We start from the raw sequence: 20,277 nt of genomic DNA on the forward strand, positions 1-20,277 counted from the left end.
GAATGTTTTAAGGCATAACCTTGCGAAATAGTAATGAATTTTTTTCTAAATAGACAAGGATAGATTTTTTACTTAAAAAAATTAGATGTTTCCAGAATTATGCACTTAATAGCAGCCACCTATCATTGCTTGATTTTTTCCTAAGCTTAATAGGAAAAGACAAAAGTTAAGGAGAAATATTTGTCTTTTATTTCTAAGTGATTATTAGAAATTGTTGGACTCATAACTATTCATTGTACATTCATTGTACTGATCAATAAGGAATGCAATAAAATATTTATAATAAATTTTATGAAAGAAACATAAATTAGAAACATTATAACATAATAAAATATAGAGTGAAATTTTCATGAGTGTTCCTTTCATTGCCTTGATACCATATAAAGAAATCTTATTTTCAGCTATTTAATTTTACTCTTAAAAGATAATAAGACCACTCTTTATGTCTATTCTAATTTAATTGTACCTTATAGGACCCCATGAACATACTCTAAGCTGAAACTACTAATCAACATCAAAATATTTGTAGGAATCCATGTCAAACAAGGATGCATTGTGTTTAGTTTCTCCCATCAGTAATTTTGTTTTTTAAAATACTGTAGGAAAAAGTAATATTAATATGGTTTATTAATTTAATAAAGACAAATGTCCTCTCAAAATGACTAATATTAATTAAAAATGAAATTAGAATAATGAATATTTTAAGACACAACCTTGCAAGATAGTAATGAAAAATTTGTATTGAATTTATTTTTAAATAGATGAGGATATATTTTTTAATTTTTAAATAGACGAGGATAAATTTTTTACTTAAAAATTAGATGTTTCCAAATTATGCATTTAATAGCAACCACTTATCATTGCTCAATTTTTCCCTAAGCAAGCTTAATAGGAAACTTAGAGAAAAGCTAAGGAGAAATAATTGACTTTTATTTCAAAGTAATTATTAGAAACTATGGGACTCATAACTATTCATTGTACTAATCAATAAGGAATGAAATAAAAGATTTGTAATAAATTTTATGAAAGAATTAGAAATAAGAAACATTATAAAGGTACAAACATTTGTAAAAATTATATGATTTGATTGATCTTAAAGGAATAATATATTCATAAGTCTAAAACCCTTCAATAATAGAAATGACCAATTAGAAATTATACTATAAATAATTGCATATCAACCTTATGTAAACCGATTTTTTTGGACAGCGAAAATTAATTGCATAGCAACATAGTTCCTATCATATAAGATTGTTAAAAGCCTAATATAAATATATATAATTAATATAATAAAATATAAAAATTAATACTTTAAATTTTTAAAAAAAAATTCAGCATATAGTATTATGATGCAAAACAAAAACATCAAAGAACAAACTGCATATACATACTTCAATTGTTGTAATAATACTGATAGATCTTCACATAATTCAAATTTCTTCAAAAGAAAAAATACATTTTCCTGCAGCAGCCTCCTAAAATATATCACTTCAACAATGCTCTCGAATCAAATTTGAACCGACTCACAAAAACCTGATCAATCAATAATGGGAATCAAAATTGATTTAATCCAAATGTTCTATTTCTAACCGAGCCCATAAAAGTTGATATGATGTGAAGATAAATAAAATTCAAAAGAAAATAATTCTAGAATCAATTCTAAATATGAACTTGTGTTTTCTTTACATTTGAATTTCACAGCCCAAAACAAAACATTACCAATAATCTCATGAAAACCATACCATCTCTTGCATTGCAGCTAAAAAGCTAATTTCAATTAAGACATGATACTATGAGACTTTAAAAAACCATTCAAACTCTATTCTTCTAATGGGAAGAATAAACCAATTAGAAGCTATCATTTTCTAGCCCATTAATGACTATCTGCTTCCACCCAAAACATGTTATATGCAAATAGATTCAAATTTGATATTAATCCTCACTTTAAAGAGAGAACCAATGCTATAAATAAGACACAAATTTCTGTAAATATTCCAAGAATGATATCATGCCAATAAGCAATTAATCGAACTCCCCAGTCGGGCTTTTTGGATATCAAATTAGTTTACCATAATACGCTGAAAATAGAACACAATAACACTAGAAAATGCAGATTAAAACCATTTCAAATTTTGATTCTTGAAATAGGTTCCAGTCAATCAGAAATGAAACATTAGTTCTGTCTTAAGGCAGGGACTAAAAATTTATCAGAAATGAAACATTAGTTCTGTCTTAAGGCAGGGACTAACAATACAATTTTGAGATTAACTGATTTTAGCTTATACTTTAAATTTGAATTTGATTAACTGATTTTAACTATACTATATTATATAGTTTTAAGCTAGTTAGTTTGGAATAATAATATAAGATACTATTAAATGAATGAAAGGAGTGTACATATATTTATCATAATATATTCATATTAAACTTATTTTCAAACAAAAATAATTAATTAAAAAATGTTAAAAACTTAATCTTTAATTTTATAAAATATGAAATATGAAGTTTTATCAAATTACATTTAATTTTATAATTTTTAATCAAATTAACATTAATAATATCATCTTATTATGTATTTTTTAAAAAGTAACTTGAGTGAATCCGGCAACATTAGTTCTAATAAATAATAATCTATAACATTATACTGTATAAATATAAACATTAACCATATTTTAAACATTTTAGATTTGAAAAACTCATATCCTATAAGATTTAACTCTTACAGAGTGACTAGCAACTGATACAAGAGTACAGAGTCTTGTTTTTTTCGGTTACCGTGTACAGGACTCCACTCTGGCTTTTATGGGGTTTTAAATTCTTAGTGCTGTGCATAAATGTTTTCCTGGTTGCATGCCTTGTGAAGAAAATAGCAATGGCTAATTCTTGTTACTTGATGAACATTCCCTGCAGCTATCGAGTTGTCAAAAAGCAATGTAGTGGCAACTATAGGGCCACAATCCTCCGTGATTGCTCATGTTATTTCGCACATAGCAGATGGACTCAATGTACCACTTTTATCGTTTGGAGCAACTGATCCGACTCTCTCTTCACTCGAGTACCCTTATTTCCTTCGCTTCACACACAGTGATTTCTCAGAGATGACAGCAATTGCTGCTTTAATTGGTTTCTTTAATTGGAGAGAAGTTATTGCAATTTATGTAGACGATGACTATGGGAGAAATGGAATAGCTGCTCTGGGTGACGCTCTCGGGAAACACGCTAGTATTGTTCATAAATTACGAATGCCTCCAGACATCACTGCAAGTAGCCTCGGCACTAACTTGAAAGATTTGGCTTTGATGACAACTCGAGTTTTTGTTGTTCATATGAATCCAGATGTTGGTCTGAGGCTTTTCGCTGAAGTGCACCGCCTTCAAATGTTGAGCAATGGCTATGTATGGATTGCCACAGATTGGCTATCCTCCGCTATGGATTCCCTTTCTCTTGATTCAGATACGATGAAATCACTTCACGGGCTCATCACTTTACGGAGGCATGTTCCCAATTCGAATCAGCTACATGATTTTTCTGTAAGATGGAACAATCTGCAAAAAGCTGGAAGCGTTGATGCAGGGCTTAATGTGTTTGGATTGTATGCTTATGATACAGTATGGGTACTTGCTTATGCTATTGATTCCTTTTTCAAAAAGGGGGGCAATTTATCATTTACAGACTATCCCCACATATCCATGGAAAGTGGAAGTCAATCAGAGCTAGCAAAGTTCAAGGTCTTCGCGGGAGGTCCACAGTTGCACACAATACTATTGCAAACTCACATGACTGGCTTAACAGGTCGAGTTCTACTGGATAGAAGAGGTGAGCTGCTGGGTTCGACTTTTGAGATAATTAATATTGTTGGGAAAAAGCTCCGCACGGTGAGCTACTGGTCAAATGAATCGGATTTATCTGTTATTCCTCCCGAGAGCAGAAACCCTGGTTTGAATAAAAGAGTGCAAGATCTGATATGGCCCGGTGATAGAAAACAGGTTCCACGAGGGTGGACAATCCCAAACAGTGGCAGGCGACTTAGGATTGGAGTTCCTTGGAAAGGTGGAGCATTTGATAAATTGGTGAAAATAGAAGGTACCAAAGTAGGAGATTCTTACTGCACCGATGTGTTTGCTGCTGCTGTGAAGATGTTGACTTACCCCGTTCCTTATGAATTTATAGTTTATGGAAGTAAAGAATCACCTCCCATTTATGATGAGCTCGTGAAAAAGGTTGCTTCCAAGGTTTGAATCTAAACTTCTTTTAGTTTCTGATAGTAGATTTCCACAGTCCATAAAATGACAGATAATAATTTCTGGGATTTGATTGTAACATTAACGTTTCGAAACGTACTCCATGATCTATCATCAAGATGAGAAGAACTGGAAGAAAAGTGTAACATCATTGGAACGACAAAAGATGGAAGAATTTTATTTTCTTTCAGCTTTTCTCGTCTTAGTGATGGATCACAGAATATGATTCGAAAAATTAATGTTAAAAATTTACACACAATCAAATCCCAGAAATTATCTGTTGATCTTTTAGTTTCTTCTGCATATTACAATTCTTTTGGGACAGCTGGATTCATGCAGAAATTCAGCGCAGCTATTCACATATGAAAATCTACAGGAATTCGATGCAGCGATTGGGGACATAACAATTCTGAAGAACAGATCAAATTATGTGGACTTCACTCAGCCTTATCTAGACTCTGGCCTGGTAGTGGTAGCTCCTGTCAGAAAGCAAAACTCAAATCCTTGGGCTTTCTTGAAGCCATTCACACCAGAGATGTGGATTACAACTGGGGGATTCTTTCTTATCGTAGGAGTTGTTGTCTGGATTTTAGAGCACAAACAAAATGAGGATTTTAGAGGGAAGCCAAGGAAACAACTTTCTACCATCTTTTCGTATGTGTCACCTCCTCCTCGCCCAATTTTATAGAATTAACTACATGATGTTTTCATTTTTCTTCTGCTTAGAGTTTTTTTATCAGCTCTGATGTTTTAGGTATATTCTGACAAGTTAAAACAAAACAAGCAATGATTTGTGTTACTTGTCTGTACACATCTATATTTCTATAAACGAGGAAACACAATTCTCGTATGGAAGAAATTATTACGTGTCCGAGTGAGCATTGAGAAAATGGTGAGTTCGCAGAATTATAATTTACATTAGAAATTGTGAACAAATAAAAGAAAAATTAAATCAGAATAACCTTTGCCAAGATAGGATTTACGAGGTAAAACATGTTCTTTTTGCTCAGAGGAAAATATTACAATCTTTGCAAAGCTACTGGTATTAAAAATTGAATTTACCTTTAAAGACTATGCAGATACATTGTTGGGTGTATGAAGCCCAACAGTCATCATTGCATTTCCCTCCATATTTTTTGTCTCTTCATTTCCTTTTGAGACCTTTTATGTATTGCTGATTGGAGATGATTTATCCAATTAAATTGTTGCTGTAGCAAGCTTCTGTAGTTGAAAAAAATAAATCAAATTAATTAATAAGACATTTCCCCTGCTGAAAGCGGTTGTAGCCAAATTGGTGAGCCACTATAAATCTGTGTTCGATTCTTGTGTTTCATTTTTCTCATTGCTGTTCTGCATTTTTCTTTTATTTTCACTTCCAGATTTTTCACAATTGGTATTAGAGCAATCTTGAATTGCTGGTCAAGATTTCAGTGGCTAAAATTCCAGAATCATGCAAGAAGTGAAGGTAAAGAAATTCTTTGGACAAAATTTCAGCTTGTGTGATGTAGGAGCATCCAGTGGTGTAAGAGCAATCCTGTATCACTCAAAATTATGCTTAGTGTTAGTTTCTGTTTAATGTGTTTGTATTTTTGGATAACCATTTGGGCCTAATAGAGATTCCAACTCTCATATTCCTGTTATTACTTTTCTAAGTTCCCATTTTTTAGCACCTCGAGACTCATGCTAGTGCAGAAAATGGTTATTTTGTAATAAAGCCATTATTATGATGAGTTAGACGGTGTAAGTTGGAGGGATTGTCGTAATTGTAATTTCAAGCACTCAAGGAAAAGAATTAGGTCAAAAGGTTTAATAGTTTGAAAATTATTGCAGTTTTAAGTTGCCTGGAGACCTCCTAAGAACGCTTCAAAGTTAGATTTGAGGCACTAAATGGCCTCGTACAGGCCCAAAAAAAGGGTTGAGAAAACTTTGTCCATAGACATATAGAGTGCTTAAAGAGCTTTTTGGAAATGTAAGTGGTTTATCAATTATAGCCCAGGATCAAAAGTTATGCCTCCTGAAAGTTGGACTACCATTTCTAGAATCTTCGAATTTTGCACTGACTTCTGACGTTTCTTCTAGAACCTTTTGTTTGGTGGGGGATGCCAAATGACATGATCTAAAGTGTATTCCTCACCCTAAACGTAATTCGGGTTATTTAAGGTCAATTCTTGCAATGTAAAGGCAGATCTAGCGGAGTTTGGGAGAAGGTGTAATGACCCTGCTCGAATCTGATTGAAAACTTCTGATATTTGGCCTTGGTAATTTTGTCAAACACTTCACATACAAGGGTCATATGACTGATATAATATTTCAGTTTGCTTTAATGACTCTTTTCTTCAATTAGCATCAATGAGAATGCTTGCAAGAAGACTCAAAATTGACTAAACAATGACCTAACATGAATGTGCAACTTATTTTGACAATATTCAATGCATATATGTGACTAACACTACTTGCAATATGCAGCTACAGCAACTAGTAATTATGACAAACACTTTGGATGCAATGTTAGATGGCATTAATGCACTTATAGCCAAGTGGCATTAATACAAACACTTGGTATGCAAAATTATAACATTATTTATGCCAAAAAGAAAACTTACAACCAATTGACATTTTGTCAAACAATTGGCATGCAAACTAATAAGCTGATCATGAATGATAAAAACATATTCAATTGCAACTATATCAGACCAGCAACTTATGTTTCCTTTATTGCACATATAATGCCAACTACAATGCTAGTATGAAATGGCCAAGATTCTTGGCATTACAACATATGCATTAAATCTGATATGAGCTTTCACCTACAGTAGTACCTCCTAAAATGCAACTAGATGACATATAATAGCATGAATTGAACAAAGGAACCTGGTTCTTTAAGTCGCCTTGATTCTCCAATGAAGATGCTAGCAATGTCTCAACGAGTGATGGCCTCAAATGCCCAGTGTAAATGTCTGAAGCAGCCAACACTAAATCTGATCTGCAAGTAATAACCTTTAAACCCTTTATTCAGAAAGTACAATAATACATCACCTATTGTACTCAAATATTTTTCTCAATGTAGCACAAATAGAAGACTGAAGTATCTTCCTCTCAGCTGCAATAATTGAAGTGATATTTCACACCCTCAAAATTGCTATGAATAAGAAGTTTTCGTTTCCTATGACAAAGAAGTAATCTACAGAAATCCTAGGCTCCACAAGATGAAACAACAACATCAAATCTGCCTGCCGAGAATGAAGTCTAGGATGCCTATTTATTATTTTTTCTCCACTTTCTTCAGAAACTTCTAAAACATTATTTTATTTATTAAGTGACTTTATAAAATATTTTATAATTCAAGTCACTTTATTATATTAATTAAATATAAAGTTACCTTTTAATATTTATTTATTTGATAACTTTATAAATAATTAACTTAATACCACTTATTTATTTAATTAAAATAATTAATTAGTTATCCTCATAAAATATTCATTATTTTGGACAACTTAATTAATTAAATTACTTCCAAAATGGGGACATTACAGAAGGTACTGTGAGAAGGTTTTTTCTCAAGAAACTGATAATATTGTAAGTCCACAAGACATGTTGTTGGGTCTATTTTTTTCTGTAATGAATGTAATAGCATATTATTTATGATAATAGAAGTCTCCTTTTCGACTATGTTCATTTTGTCTTGGGTTGTGCCCTCATCAAGTGGTATCAAAGTAAGAATTCCTGAGTGTGTAGACAACAGCTTGTTGACTGTGAGGCAGTTTGCACTAGGACTACCTGGTTGTGGGTTTTGAGAGAGAGAATATGCCTCCACGAAGAGAATGTGCTGCAAGGGCCGGGGGTGTTCCCTTTGAGGTTCGAGCCCTCCAAAGACATGTTGAAGCATTGCAAGAGGAGATCCGTAGGGGGATGAATCTTGCCATAAGGGATGGAATTGAAGATGAAAATGAATTAGGAAATGTTGTGCAAGAGGGTGACAAAGAAGGCGAAGTACTGAGCCAAGAGGAGGAAAAGCTTTTTAGGGCCATTGCAAGGCTAGGAAAAAGACCTAAATTTGAGGTCTCCTTGTTTTCGGGAAATCTAAACCCGATGAGTTGATCAACTGGATCAATGAGCTGGAGGAATATTTTGAGTATGAGGATGTTGAGGAGCCTAATAGGGTTAAGTTTGGGAAGGCTCGACTAAAGGGCCATGCCAAAATCTTGTGTCAAGAGATTCAGTTAGAGAGGAATAGAAGAAGGAAGGAGAAAATCACAAGGTGGGATTGCATGGTGGACAAATTAAAGAAGCAGTTCATTCCTGTTGGCTATGCGCTTGATTTATTCAAGTAGATGCAATGATTAAAGCAAGCGGGCAAATTTCCCAGGAATATATAGAGGAGTTTTACCGAGTTCTTATTAGGACGGGGCATGCAAAAGCTAACACGGAGAAGGTCACCTGTTACCTTAATGGGTTGACACCTAGCATCTAGGAGGAACTAAGCCTAGTTCAAATGACCAACATTGAAGAGGCAAGTCTTGTCTTGTGAGTTGAGGAGAAGCTAAACAAAAAGTTTGATAGAAACCATAGAGGGTGAGGTCAAGGCAAAAGGGATGGTGGTCTTTTGGAAGCCGAAATGAGAACTAGAAGAAAACTGAAGAAATTTGTTACTAGTCAAAACCCAAGGAATGAGGGTTTTAACCGCTCTTGTGATCAAAATTTTGGAGACCAAAGAGGAAGGGGTAGAGTAAGAGGACAAGGGTCAGAAAGAGGAGGCTTCCGTGGTACATGTTTTCACTGTGGAGAAGGACATCAAGCCTTTGAGTTCCCTCAACGCCAAGAAAGGGGCAGAGCTGAAGGACAAGCGAGGGTTGCACATGTGAATGATGATGTCTAGTCATCACATTCAAAGGATGTGGAAAGAGGAGAGATCTTGGTTAATAAAAGGGTCTTGTCGAGTGGTGAGAGTGAACTTGGACAGAGGAGGAGTTTGTTTTGTACCAGGTGCAAGTGTGAGGGTAAATGTTGTGATGTGATCATTGATAGTGGGAACACTGATAACTTGGTGTTAGAGGAGATGGTCACGAAGTTAAAGCTCAAGAGGAAGAAACGTCCTTACCCTTATTGGATCGCCTGGGTGTAGGATGACCATAAGGTCTTGGTTAGTGAACAATGTTTAGTGAAGTTCAAGATTGGGAGTTACCATAATGAGGTACTCTATAACATCATACTAATGGATGTGTATCATATTTTTCTTGGAAGGTCGTGGTAGTATGATCGACAACATTACATGATGGTCGTGCAAACACCTATTCTCTGATGAAAGATGGAGTTCGTCACAAGCTCAAGCCCTTAATAAAGGAAGGTGAAAAGAGATGCAGTAGTGCTAGGGTATGTCTTGTTGATGGAAGAAAATTTCTGGATAGCATGAAACATTAGCATGTGTGTTATGCTTTAATTCCTAGAAAGGATAAGGAAGGTGGTAGAGAAGTTTCCATAGAAATCTCAAGTCTATTGAGTGAGTATGGAGATATTATATTTGATAATGCCTAGAAGGGTTGCCGCCAATAAGGCAAATTAGTCATCAAATAGATTTAGTTCTTGGAGTCAATTTGCCTAACAAGGTTGCTCATAGGATGACTCCTACAAAGATTGAGGAGTTGAACAGACAAGTTCAGGAGCTGTTGAGGAAAGGTTTGGTTCAAGAGAGCCTAAGTCCATGTGCAATGCTTGCAGTACTAGCACCGAAGAAGGATGGAGAGTGAAGGATGTGTATGGACTCTAGGACTATAAATAAGATCACCATCAAGTATCGGGTTCCTTTGCCAAGGATGGATGATCTTATGGATTGCTTCAGTGGAGCTCAGTACTTCACAAAGATAGACCTCAAGAGTGGCTATCACCAGATACGGATAAGAGAGGGATATGAATGGAAGACAACATTCAAGACCAAGGAAGGTCTATATGAGTGATTAGTCATGCCCTTTGGATTGACCAATGTGTCGAGCACCTTCATGCAGCTTATGAATGAGGTATTGAAGAAATTTTCGGGAAAGATTTTTATTGTTTATTTGGATTTTATTATGATTTACAGTAAGTCTCTAGATGAACATTTTCTACACATTCGTAGTGTCTTTGAGAGGTCAAATAAAGAAAAGCTATTGATAATTTGAAGAAGTGTAGCTTTGTACAAAAGGAGCTAATCTATCTGGGGTTTGTTGTATCATTTGATGGTCTCAAAATGGACCTAGAGAAGGTGAAGGTCATCCTGGAATGGCCTACCCCAAGGTTTGCCATTGAGGTGAGGTCATTTCCATGGTTTGGCTAGTTTTTATAGGAAATTCATTAGGAATTTCAATAGTATATGTGCACCCCTAACTTAAAGAATGAGAGGAGATAGAAAAGAATTCAAGTGGACTACAGGAGTTGCAAGGAGTTTTGAGGTGCTAAAGAAGGTGACAGAGCACCTTGTGTTAGCACTCCCTGATTTTAACAAGGCGTTCCAGGTGGATTGTGATGCTCGTAGTAGTGTCATTGGGGCTGTATTGAGCCAAGAAGGTAAGCTTATTGTATATTTTAGTGAAAAATTGAATGATGCAAAGAAGAAGTATTCTGTTAATGATCAAGAATTCTATGTAAAAGTTCAAGCTTTAAAGAAATGGAGGCATTATTTGTTGCCAAAAGAATTTGTTTTGTAGATTGATAATCAGGCATTACAGTACCTAAATAGCCAAGGTAAATTAAATCAGAGACATTTGAAATGGGTGGAGTTCTTGCAGAGCTATACATTTGTATTGAAACATAGAAGTGGAAGATCTAATAGGGCTGCAGATACATTAAGTAGGAGACAATTGTTACTGACAGAAATGCAGGTTGAAGAGGTTGGGTTTAATGAACTCAAGACTTTGTACCTTGAGGATCCTGATTTTGGAGAGGCTTGGAAGGCCTATAAGGAACCTGTTACTCTAGATTGGACTAGGTGGTTGGATCACATGATCCAGGATGGTATGTTGTTCAAGGGAAATCAACTATGTATTCCAAGGAGTTCTATGAGGGAGAACTTGATCAAGGAGAAACGTAGTGGAGGGATGGTAGGATACTTTGGTCGAGATAAGACCACTGCTATTGTTGATGAACATTATCTTTGGCCTCAGTTGTCACAAGATGTGGAAAAATTTGTGTAGAGTTGTTGAGTGTGTTAGATAGCTAAAGGAGTCAGTCAGAATATTGGACTCTATCAGCCATTGCCTATTCCATTAAGGCCTTGGGAAGACATAAGCATGGTTATTGTTCTTGGGTTGCCTAGGACACAACAGGTTAATGATTTAGTATTTGTGGTGGTTGATAGGTTCTTGAAGATGGCTTATTTTATTCCTTGTCACAAGATCCATGATGCGGTTCATATTGCAAATTTGTTTTTTAGAGAGGTGGTGAGGCTACACAGTCTCTCGAAAAGTATTGTTTCTGATAGAGATACAAAGTTTGTTGGGTATTTCTGGATGACTTTGTTGAAGAAGTTGAAGTTCAGTTCTGCACATCACCCTCAAATTGATGGACAAATTGAAGTGGTGAATATAAGTCTGAATAATTTGTTGAGGTGTTTAGTAGGGGATAAGCCCAAGGGATGGGATTTGATTCTACTAGAGGAAGAATTTGCTTACAATAATTCTATGAATAGGAGTACTAGTAGGTCACCATTCGAAATTGTGTATGGGAGTACTCCATGGACTGCACCAGAGTTGAGGAAGATGGATCAAGGAGGGAGGATTAGTGCCGAGGTAGAAGACTTTGCTGAACATGTCAAGATCCTACATGAGGAAGTACGTGAGCATATTGTCAAGATGAACATGTAGTATATAGCTAGAGTACATCAAAAGAGGAGATATAAGGAGTTCCAAGTTGGAGATATGGTTATGGTGTACTTGAGAAAGAATGATTTCTAGTGAGCACCTACAACAAGCTGAAGCAACATGATTTAGGAAATGCATATGAGGTGGAGCTGCCAGATGGAATCCATATTTCCCCTATTTTCAATATTACAACTTTAAAAAAAAACTTGAAGATGGTGTAGAGGAGTTGATACTAGAGCCACGTCCTATTCCTACTTCTGAGAAGGAGGAGATTGAAAAAATCTTGGATAGCCGTGTGGGAAGGAGTACTAGAAACATGTAGTATGAGGAATACCTAGTGAAGTGAAAGGGACAACTAGTGGAGGAATCAACCTGGTTATCCAAGGTGGAGGTTGCTCGTTTGGTTTTCCTCAACCAGTTGTAAAGTGAAAAGGTTACTTTTCAATTTACCTTGGGTGTCTGGTGCAGGAGCATCCAATGGTGTAAGGGTAATCTTGTATCACCCTAAAATATGCTTTGTGTTAGTTTCTGTTTAATGTTTTTGTATTTTTGGATACCCATTTGGGCCTCATAGAGATTCAAACTCTCGTATTCTTGTTATTACTTTTCTAAGTTAGTGTTTTTGAGTACCTAGGGACACGTGCCAGTGCAGAAAATGGGAATAGAGCCATATTTATGATGAGTTAGAGGGTGTAAGTTGGGGGGATGGTTGTAATTGTAATTTCAAGCACTACAGAAAAAGAATCAAGTTAAAAGATTTCACTATTTGAAAGTTATTGCAGTTTTAAGTTGCTTGGAGACCTCCCAAGAACACTTCAAAGTCAGATTTGAGGCACTAAAGGGCATTGTACAGGCCCGAAAAATTGGGGATGACTGAAGATTGTCCATAGACATATAGAGCACTCATAGAGCTTTTTGAAAATGTAAATGGTTCGTCAATCGGAGTCTTGGATCAAAGGTTATGCCTCTTGAAAGTTGGACTTCCATTTCTGGAATCTTCTAATTTTGCAACGACTTTTGACATGTCTTCTAGAAACCTTTTATTTGGCAGTGGATGCCAAATGGCATAATCTTAAGTGTATTCCTCACCCTAAACCTAATTCGGGTTACTTAAGGTCAATTCTTGCAATGTAAAGGTAGTTCTGGCAAAGTTTGGGAGAAGGTACTATGAGAAGGGTTTTTCTCTAGAAACTGATATATTGTAAGCCCGTAGGGTATGTAGTTGGGTCTGGTTTTTGCTGTAATGAATGTAATAGCATATCATTTCTGATAATAAAAGTCGCCTTTTTTGTTGCATTCATTTTGTCTTGGGTTGTGCCCTCATCATCGTGGAAAGTACAGATGGAATCATTGTTGATGAAGCAAAATCTTTTGCTTGAAATAGAGGAAAACACAAAGAAGCCAGCTTCGATGAGTTATGAACATTGGGAAGCCCTTGACAAGAAGGCAAAAGCCATTGTATTTTTCTTGCTGTCCAACAATGTTCTCTTCAAAATCTTAGCTGAACTAACAACCAAAGTGGTTTACGATAAACTCACAGCCATGTAGGCAATGCCATTGGTTGCGAATTAAGTCTTCACCATGAAGAATCTTTACAAACTAAAGATGCAGGATGGAGGCATCATGGCAAACCACATCAATGAGTTTAACACTCTAATCAGCCAAGTAAATTCAGTTGGCATGACACAAGATGATAAGGGTGCTCTCTTGTTGTGTACTTTACCAAGTAGATGGGATGGAGTTGTGACGTCAATTGTCACTTCAGTATCCAGTGAGAACAAGCTGGCTTTTGATGATGTAGTGGCCACTCTTCTCAGCGAAGACATAAGGAGTAGGAACCAAGACTCCTCTTGTGAAGCCTTGACAATTGTAAGCACCGAGAATAGAGGGAGTCACAATAGAGGCATAAATAATCATTATAGGAGATCCAAATCAGCTAGGATATCAAAGTCAAGAGGGAGAGACGATGATTGTTGATTTTGTGGTAAATCCAACCATGTGAAAAAAGATTGTAGAAACTACAAGAAAGAACAAAAAGAGTGTTGGACAACGAAGCTAATACAACTTATGACAAGGATGATGATGTTTTGATACTATCAACAAGAGATAATACTTCAGATTCTTGTATCTTAGATCTTGGAGCTTCATTTCATGCCTCCCCATGTACATAGTACTTCACAAATTACGAAGAAGGTAAGTTTAGAGAAGTATATATAAGCGATAACAAAGCTTGTGAAATTAAAGGAAACATTTATGTCATTAAAAGGTGGTAAATGACTGTTGAAAGATGTACGTCATATTCCCAAATTAAAAAGAAATCTGATTTCAGTAAGTCAGCTCTACACATGAGATTTTCTTACCTCTCTTATGGATGCATGGAAAGTCACAAAAGGTCCAAATAGTAGCTACCATCAACGTAATGTTCCCTTCTCGAGCCTAAACAATAGGAATGAATGCTAGCTTATTTCCTAGGTTCTAGTAGGCTAATTGGTGCTGCTAAGGTGACACCACGAATCTTGGATTGCATTGATTCAGTCTTTCTTGAGTTTCGTTGATGGATTCGAGCCCACTTGACATTACATATTATAGTGATGCTTTCTGAAGGATTTTCAGAATCCGGAGGTGTTATCCAAACCTCTTGAAGAATATATGTATTTTTAGTAAGTCTTCAAGTTGGCATCAATCTTCATCTCATTGCCTAGTGTCATCTTGCCATGTTGAGATATGATTCCCAATGCTTAAGTACTGCTTTCTACAACTCGGGTGGGAGTACTTAAATATACACTTAAGTCCTAATGTTCGATGTTATATTATTTTACTGTATTATATTTTTATAGTCATGTTATTTCTCCCTAATGTGGACACCTAGAGGAAGGGGACTTGCACATATTTTAATATTTTGAAAAAGTGCCTTTGATGGGAAATGAATTTTTTTGTTTTTAAATTGATATATTTGCCTCCAAAACTATAATCCGGATTGAACTTGTTATACTTCCTTGAATCTTTTGAGGAGGTAAGCCTTCATTGGATCATCGGTTTTAGATTAGGAAGATAATCCCTAGTTGGTTTGGAGTGGTTATACTCAAGATTCAACATGGTTGTTCATGGAGTTTGTAGATTCTGGTTTCAGCAATGAAGATTTTTAAGCATTTCCATTTGCAGATTCAACATGGTTGTTCATGGAGTTTGTAGATTCTGGTTTCAGCAATGAAGATTTTTAAGCATTTCCATTTGCAGAATTTTTAATTGATTTTAGCTTTCGATTTCTAGAGACTTTGGTGTGAGTTTATAAAATTAGTATTTGTTGCTTGTTTAGTTAGTGGTTTGAAGTGCTTGCCCTAGCTAGCGATACCATTAATTATATCCAAAAAGTTTTGATTGGTCCAAAAAATATCAAATTCTGACAGTATTGTTCCTTGCAGTTAGGTGACTTAGTTTTGAAGGTTTTTAGCATTGTCTGGAGTGGGCACAATTTCCTAGGTGAGTCAAACCATTCATCTAAGCATTTTGAGCTAGGCATGAGTTTCATTTATCCTAACCATTTCCTTTTTGAGGTTTTTTCAAGGATGTTTGAGGGATGATTGACCTTGGATGATCATTAGTGATAGTTTGGAGTTGTTTTTAGAGGGTTTTGGTGCCTAAATAGGCATTGTACAATCCTAGGTATGTCTAGGTATGTCTAAAATTGTATGGCTGACGTTTAGTTTTTGCCCTTTCCTCGTGACTCGAGGTTGTTTGGTGTTAATTTGTACCCTTGGAAGGTGTCTTATACGTAAGTGGTGGTGGATTCTAAAGGTTTTGATGACTACATGACCAGTGTTTCCAGAATCGTAAGCCTGCAATGTTGATCTTCTGTTATATCAGTTTCATAGAAGCATGTTTCCAATGTTGCAAATCTTCCAGCCTATTACACTTAACTAATGAGGTGTACTTATTAATGGGTATTTTGTTATCGTGTATTTCATTTATGATCCTTGTGAATGACTATCCACCAAAACTTTTGTAATAGCTGTTATAAAAAAGAGTGAAATTCAAAGAAAAACTCTATGATAGCAAATTATATCTATATACATTCTCATGTAATTTTAATTTGCAAAGAGTTTTAAAAAAATAGGGGTGGTTACTGCAGTGGTATTTGAGCTGGTTTATCTACCAACCTGTTCCTTTGATACATTTTTCTAGTTGCATCTTATCATCTATGAGTGATAGGGAGTTAAGATATTACACAAGTGAATAGAAAAAGATAGTCAATGGGCCCATGGTCTTCTGGTGAAGTTGAAAGGTTCTTAATGAGCCCATGAGGGATCAAGTCTTGCTGAGTGCGAGGCTTCGATAACTAAAAGGGATAAGGTTGGGATTGTGCTGTGGGAGAATTCGGTAGAATGGATTCCCCTTAGCCCTTAACTCTTAGTGAAAGAGGTTCATTCTAAAGACTCATCCCTGTTAATGTTTAGCGTCAGAAGAAGCAAAACATGAATCTCTTATGTTACCACTGTTTGCTATGCACCACAGAGATATAAGCATCAGAATTATGTTATGACTATTTGCTATGCATCACAGAGATATAAGCATCAGAATTATGTTACCACTGTTTGCTATGCACCACAGAGATATAAACATACGTACATATATACATATTGATATATGCATGCATATACGTATACTTACACCTCTGTCATGCATCAGAATTATTGACAGTGAAGAGAGCATATTATGGACCAACTTTATAATGGTCGGGCTTCATATTATCAGCGACTTTAATATCTTGCTTGTATCGGGTTTCATACCCCGTGCTTTGCCTCTTATCAAGTGTTGATCATTATCGGGCCCTTGATTTATTATCGGGTGGTGACTTATGATTTAGTTTGGCAATTATCTTAACATGCCTCTGAAGAGGCATGTCCCTACGGGGCTCTTGGGCCATGTAGAGACATGACTCTTCGGAGTCATGTCTTTACATTGCTTATATATACTTACACACTGCCGCAGGGAAAAGCATCAATATAAGGCATCCGAGTACCTACAGAGAAACATCAGTATTGTGAAATATCACTATTATCATCTTCATCTCTTTTGTTATACATTAATCTAGTGCATTGACTATTGCTGAAGGAGGAAGACAATCGAATATTTTACTACCAGTCACAGTTAGAGATAAGTATTTATATTCTGCATAATTCAAATTAGAACTTATTTGCAAGCATTCTTTTGTAATTGTTTATCTATCAGAGATCCACTATATTTAACATGGTATCAAAGCTATACTGATAAGAAAACTCTTACAAAATAATCATTCTAAACTGATTCAAAAGTTAAAGGAAGGAAAGATTTAAAACAAAGTATTAAAATGGTGAATCACGTAAGAATAGAAGACAGGCTAGATGGAGCATCAAACTTCTCATCTTGGAAAACCAGATTATTAATAGTACTAAGAGAGATGGAATTAGAAAATTACATTGAATCAAATTTACCCATGCCTGAAAATGAATCCGAGAAAGTAACATGGAAAATGCATAATAATAAAGCAATGAAAATCATCATAGATTAAGTAAATGATCACATACTTCCATCTATAGCTAATCTTAAAATTGCATTTGAAATGTTCTCCACCATTCAAAATACATTTGAAATTAACAATACAAGTAGATTATTAACTCTAAAACAAGATCTACTTTGCATAAAGATGAAAAATGGAGAATCCATAACCACTTACTTCTTAAGAATCACTGAATTAAAAGATCAACTTGCAACTATGCAAAGCCAAGTGGATGATAAGGAACTAAGCATGATTGCTCTTAGAGGTCTTCTTCTATCATTGGAAACCTTCATATGAGGTTTAAGTTCTCGCTCTGAACTTCTAAAATTTGATCAACTAAAGAATGAATGCACTCAAGAGGAGTCTATACTAGCTTCCAGAGGTCTAAGTTCAAATCAAGAAGGTGACATCCAAGCATTATATACCAAATCAAATAAGAAAAGAAAGTTTAAGAATAACAAGAAGGATTTCAACAAAAATCACAAATCTCACAAATAACGTGACTGGTCCAAAGTAAGATGCTTTAAATGTGATAAACTTGGTCACTCCTATTATGTATGTCCAGAAAAATAGAAAATCCAAGCAGCTTTGGCAGAAGTTAAAGAAGAAAATAATGAGAAAATGGATAAAGAAAATTATGCATTTTTAGTGGCTCTCTCAAGCGAATTAAGCACTAATCATAACACCTGGATTATAGATAGTGGAGTTTTTCGTCATATCACAGGATTTAAGGATAAGTTTGAAACCTTCTCAAAACATGAATCGGAAGAAGTAACTATTGGAGATAATTCCTCTCATCCTATTAAAGGAGTTGGTACTTGTTCTATTCAACTGAATTCTGGAATCACACTTTAACTCAAGAATGTTCTATATGTGCCAGTGATTAAAAGAAATCTTGTCTTCATCTCCAGACTTGCTGATCAAGGTTATAGAATTGCATTTCAAGAAGATAGAGTTCTATCTTGGACTAAGAACTCATCTATTAAGAAAACCATCTCCATTGGAGTTAGGGATGGAAGTCTTTATAAGCTTTGTAATAATCAAAATCCAAAGTTAAACTTAACCCTTAGTAATGATAAGTCAAATTCCACTAACATCTAGCATAGAAGACTAGGTCATCTTAACTTTCGAGCCTTATCATCTATAGGTGAAATTGTAAAAGGCCTACCAAATCTAAAAGCAGATCATTCAAGTATTTGTAAAGGGTGTGCTTTAGGTAAAAATACTAAACATTCCTTTCTCAAAAGTGATCATAAATCTAAATTCATTCTTGAATTGATTCATATAGATCTTTGTGGTCCTATGTTAGTCCCCTCCTTTAATGGATGTCTTTTCTATATAATTTTCATTGATGATTACTCTAGGGGAACCTGGATTTATTTTCTGAAACAAAAGGAGTCATCTGAGGTCTTATCCAAGTTTAAAGAGTTTAAAGCCTTAGTTGAAAATCAATCAAGTCAAAAGATCAAAACCCTAAGGTTTGACAATGGGGGTGAATTCACATCTGATATCTTTAAAATCTTATGTATTTCTGTTGGGATTAAGAGAGAGTTTTCTAGTACCTTATAATCCTCAACAGAATGGAATAGCGGAAAGGAAAAATAGATCTATTGTTGAATCAGCCAGAACCATGTTACATGATCAAAATCTTCATTACTTCTTTTGGGTTGAAGCATCCAATACTGCTGTCTACATTCAAAATCGTTGCCCTCACTCCATATTAGAAAATACCACTCCAGAAGAAGTATTTACAGGTGTTAAACCAGATTTAAGCCACTTGAGAATATTCGAATGTCCAGTCTATATTCACATACCAAAAGAAAAGAGAACCAAATTGGAGCCTTCCAAGAAAAAGGGAATATTCATTGGTTATAGTGAAACTACAAAAGGGTACAGGATTTACATTCCTGGGCAAAGGATGATTGAGATTAGCAGAGATGTAATATTTGAAGAAGATATAGCCTTTAAAATTTCTAGTAATAGTGATGAATTCATCTCAGAAAAAGATCAACCTACAAAAATTGAGAAGGAGGATAATTCTAACATCTCTTCCATGTCTAATCATACAGAATCTGAAAACATCAACCATACCAATAAGAAGAGACCCCTTTGGGCTAGAAAAATGTTAGCAGAAAATCAAGTTGAACCAGATGAAGTAATTCAAGAAAGCAAAAGGACCAGAAATCAATCTTGTAATGTTGCATTACTATCTGAACTCATAAAATCTGAACCTACTAATGTTGAAGAAGCACTTTCATATCAATCTTGGAAGGAAGCTATGATTGAGGAATATAACTCTATATTGAAAAATGATGTATGAGACATTGTACCAAGACCTAAGAACAAATCAATTGTTTCTTCCAAATGGTTATTCAAGATTAAACATGCTGTAGATGGTAGTATCAAAAAATACAAGGCAAGATTTGTAGCCCGAGATTTATCTCAAAAAGAAGGTATTGATTATGAAGAAACCTTTGCCCCTGTTGCTAGGTACACTTTAGTCAGAACAATCTTAGATATTGCAGCATCCAAAGGATGGAAAGTACATCAGATGAATGTCAAAACAACATTTCTCAATGGTAAGATTGAATAAGAAGATTACATTGAACAACCAGAAGGGTTCAATACCTATGACTGCAAGACTCATGTTTGTAAATTAAAGAAAGCACTT

At 35.1% G+C, this 20,277-nt stretch overlaps 1 protein-coding gene across 2 annotated transcripts in view; it reads left to right on the top strand.

Annotated features, from left to right (window-relative positions):
- Positions 1–20,277, top strand: part of LOC149541062 (glutamate receptor 3.4-like) — a 164,505-nt gene that overhangs the window by 99,584 nt on the left and 44,644 nt on the right. The window contains exons 2-4 of one of the 2 annotated variants that reach the window (XM_089802056.1): positions 2,911–4,083; positions 4,171–4,232; positions 4,618–4,895. In XM_089802056.1, the coding sequence (XP_089658182.1) occupies positions 2,911–4,083; positions 4,171–4,232; positions 4,618–4,895 (1,513 nt within the window). Of the gene's footprint in view, positions 1–2,910; positions 4,233–4,617; positions 4,896–20,277 lie in introns of both variants that reach the window. The other variant, XM_089802055.1, reaches the window with a different exon arrangement.

The sequence above is a fragment of the Cupressus sempervirens genome, chromosome 9 (genome assembly GCF_028749045.1).
Source record: "Cupressus sempervirens isolate cs-2001-9-10 chromosome 9, ASM2874904v1, whole genome shotgun sequence".
NCBI lineage: Eukaryota > Viridiplantae > Streptophyta > Pinopsida > Cupressales > Cupressaceae > Cupressus > Cupressus sempervirens.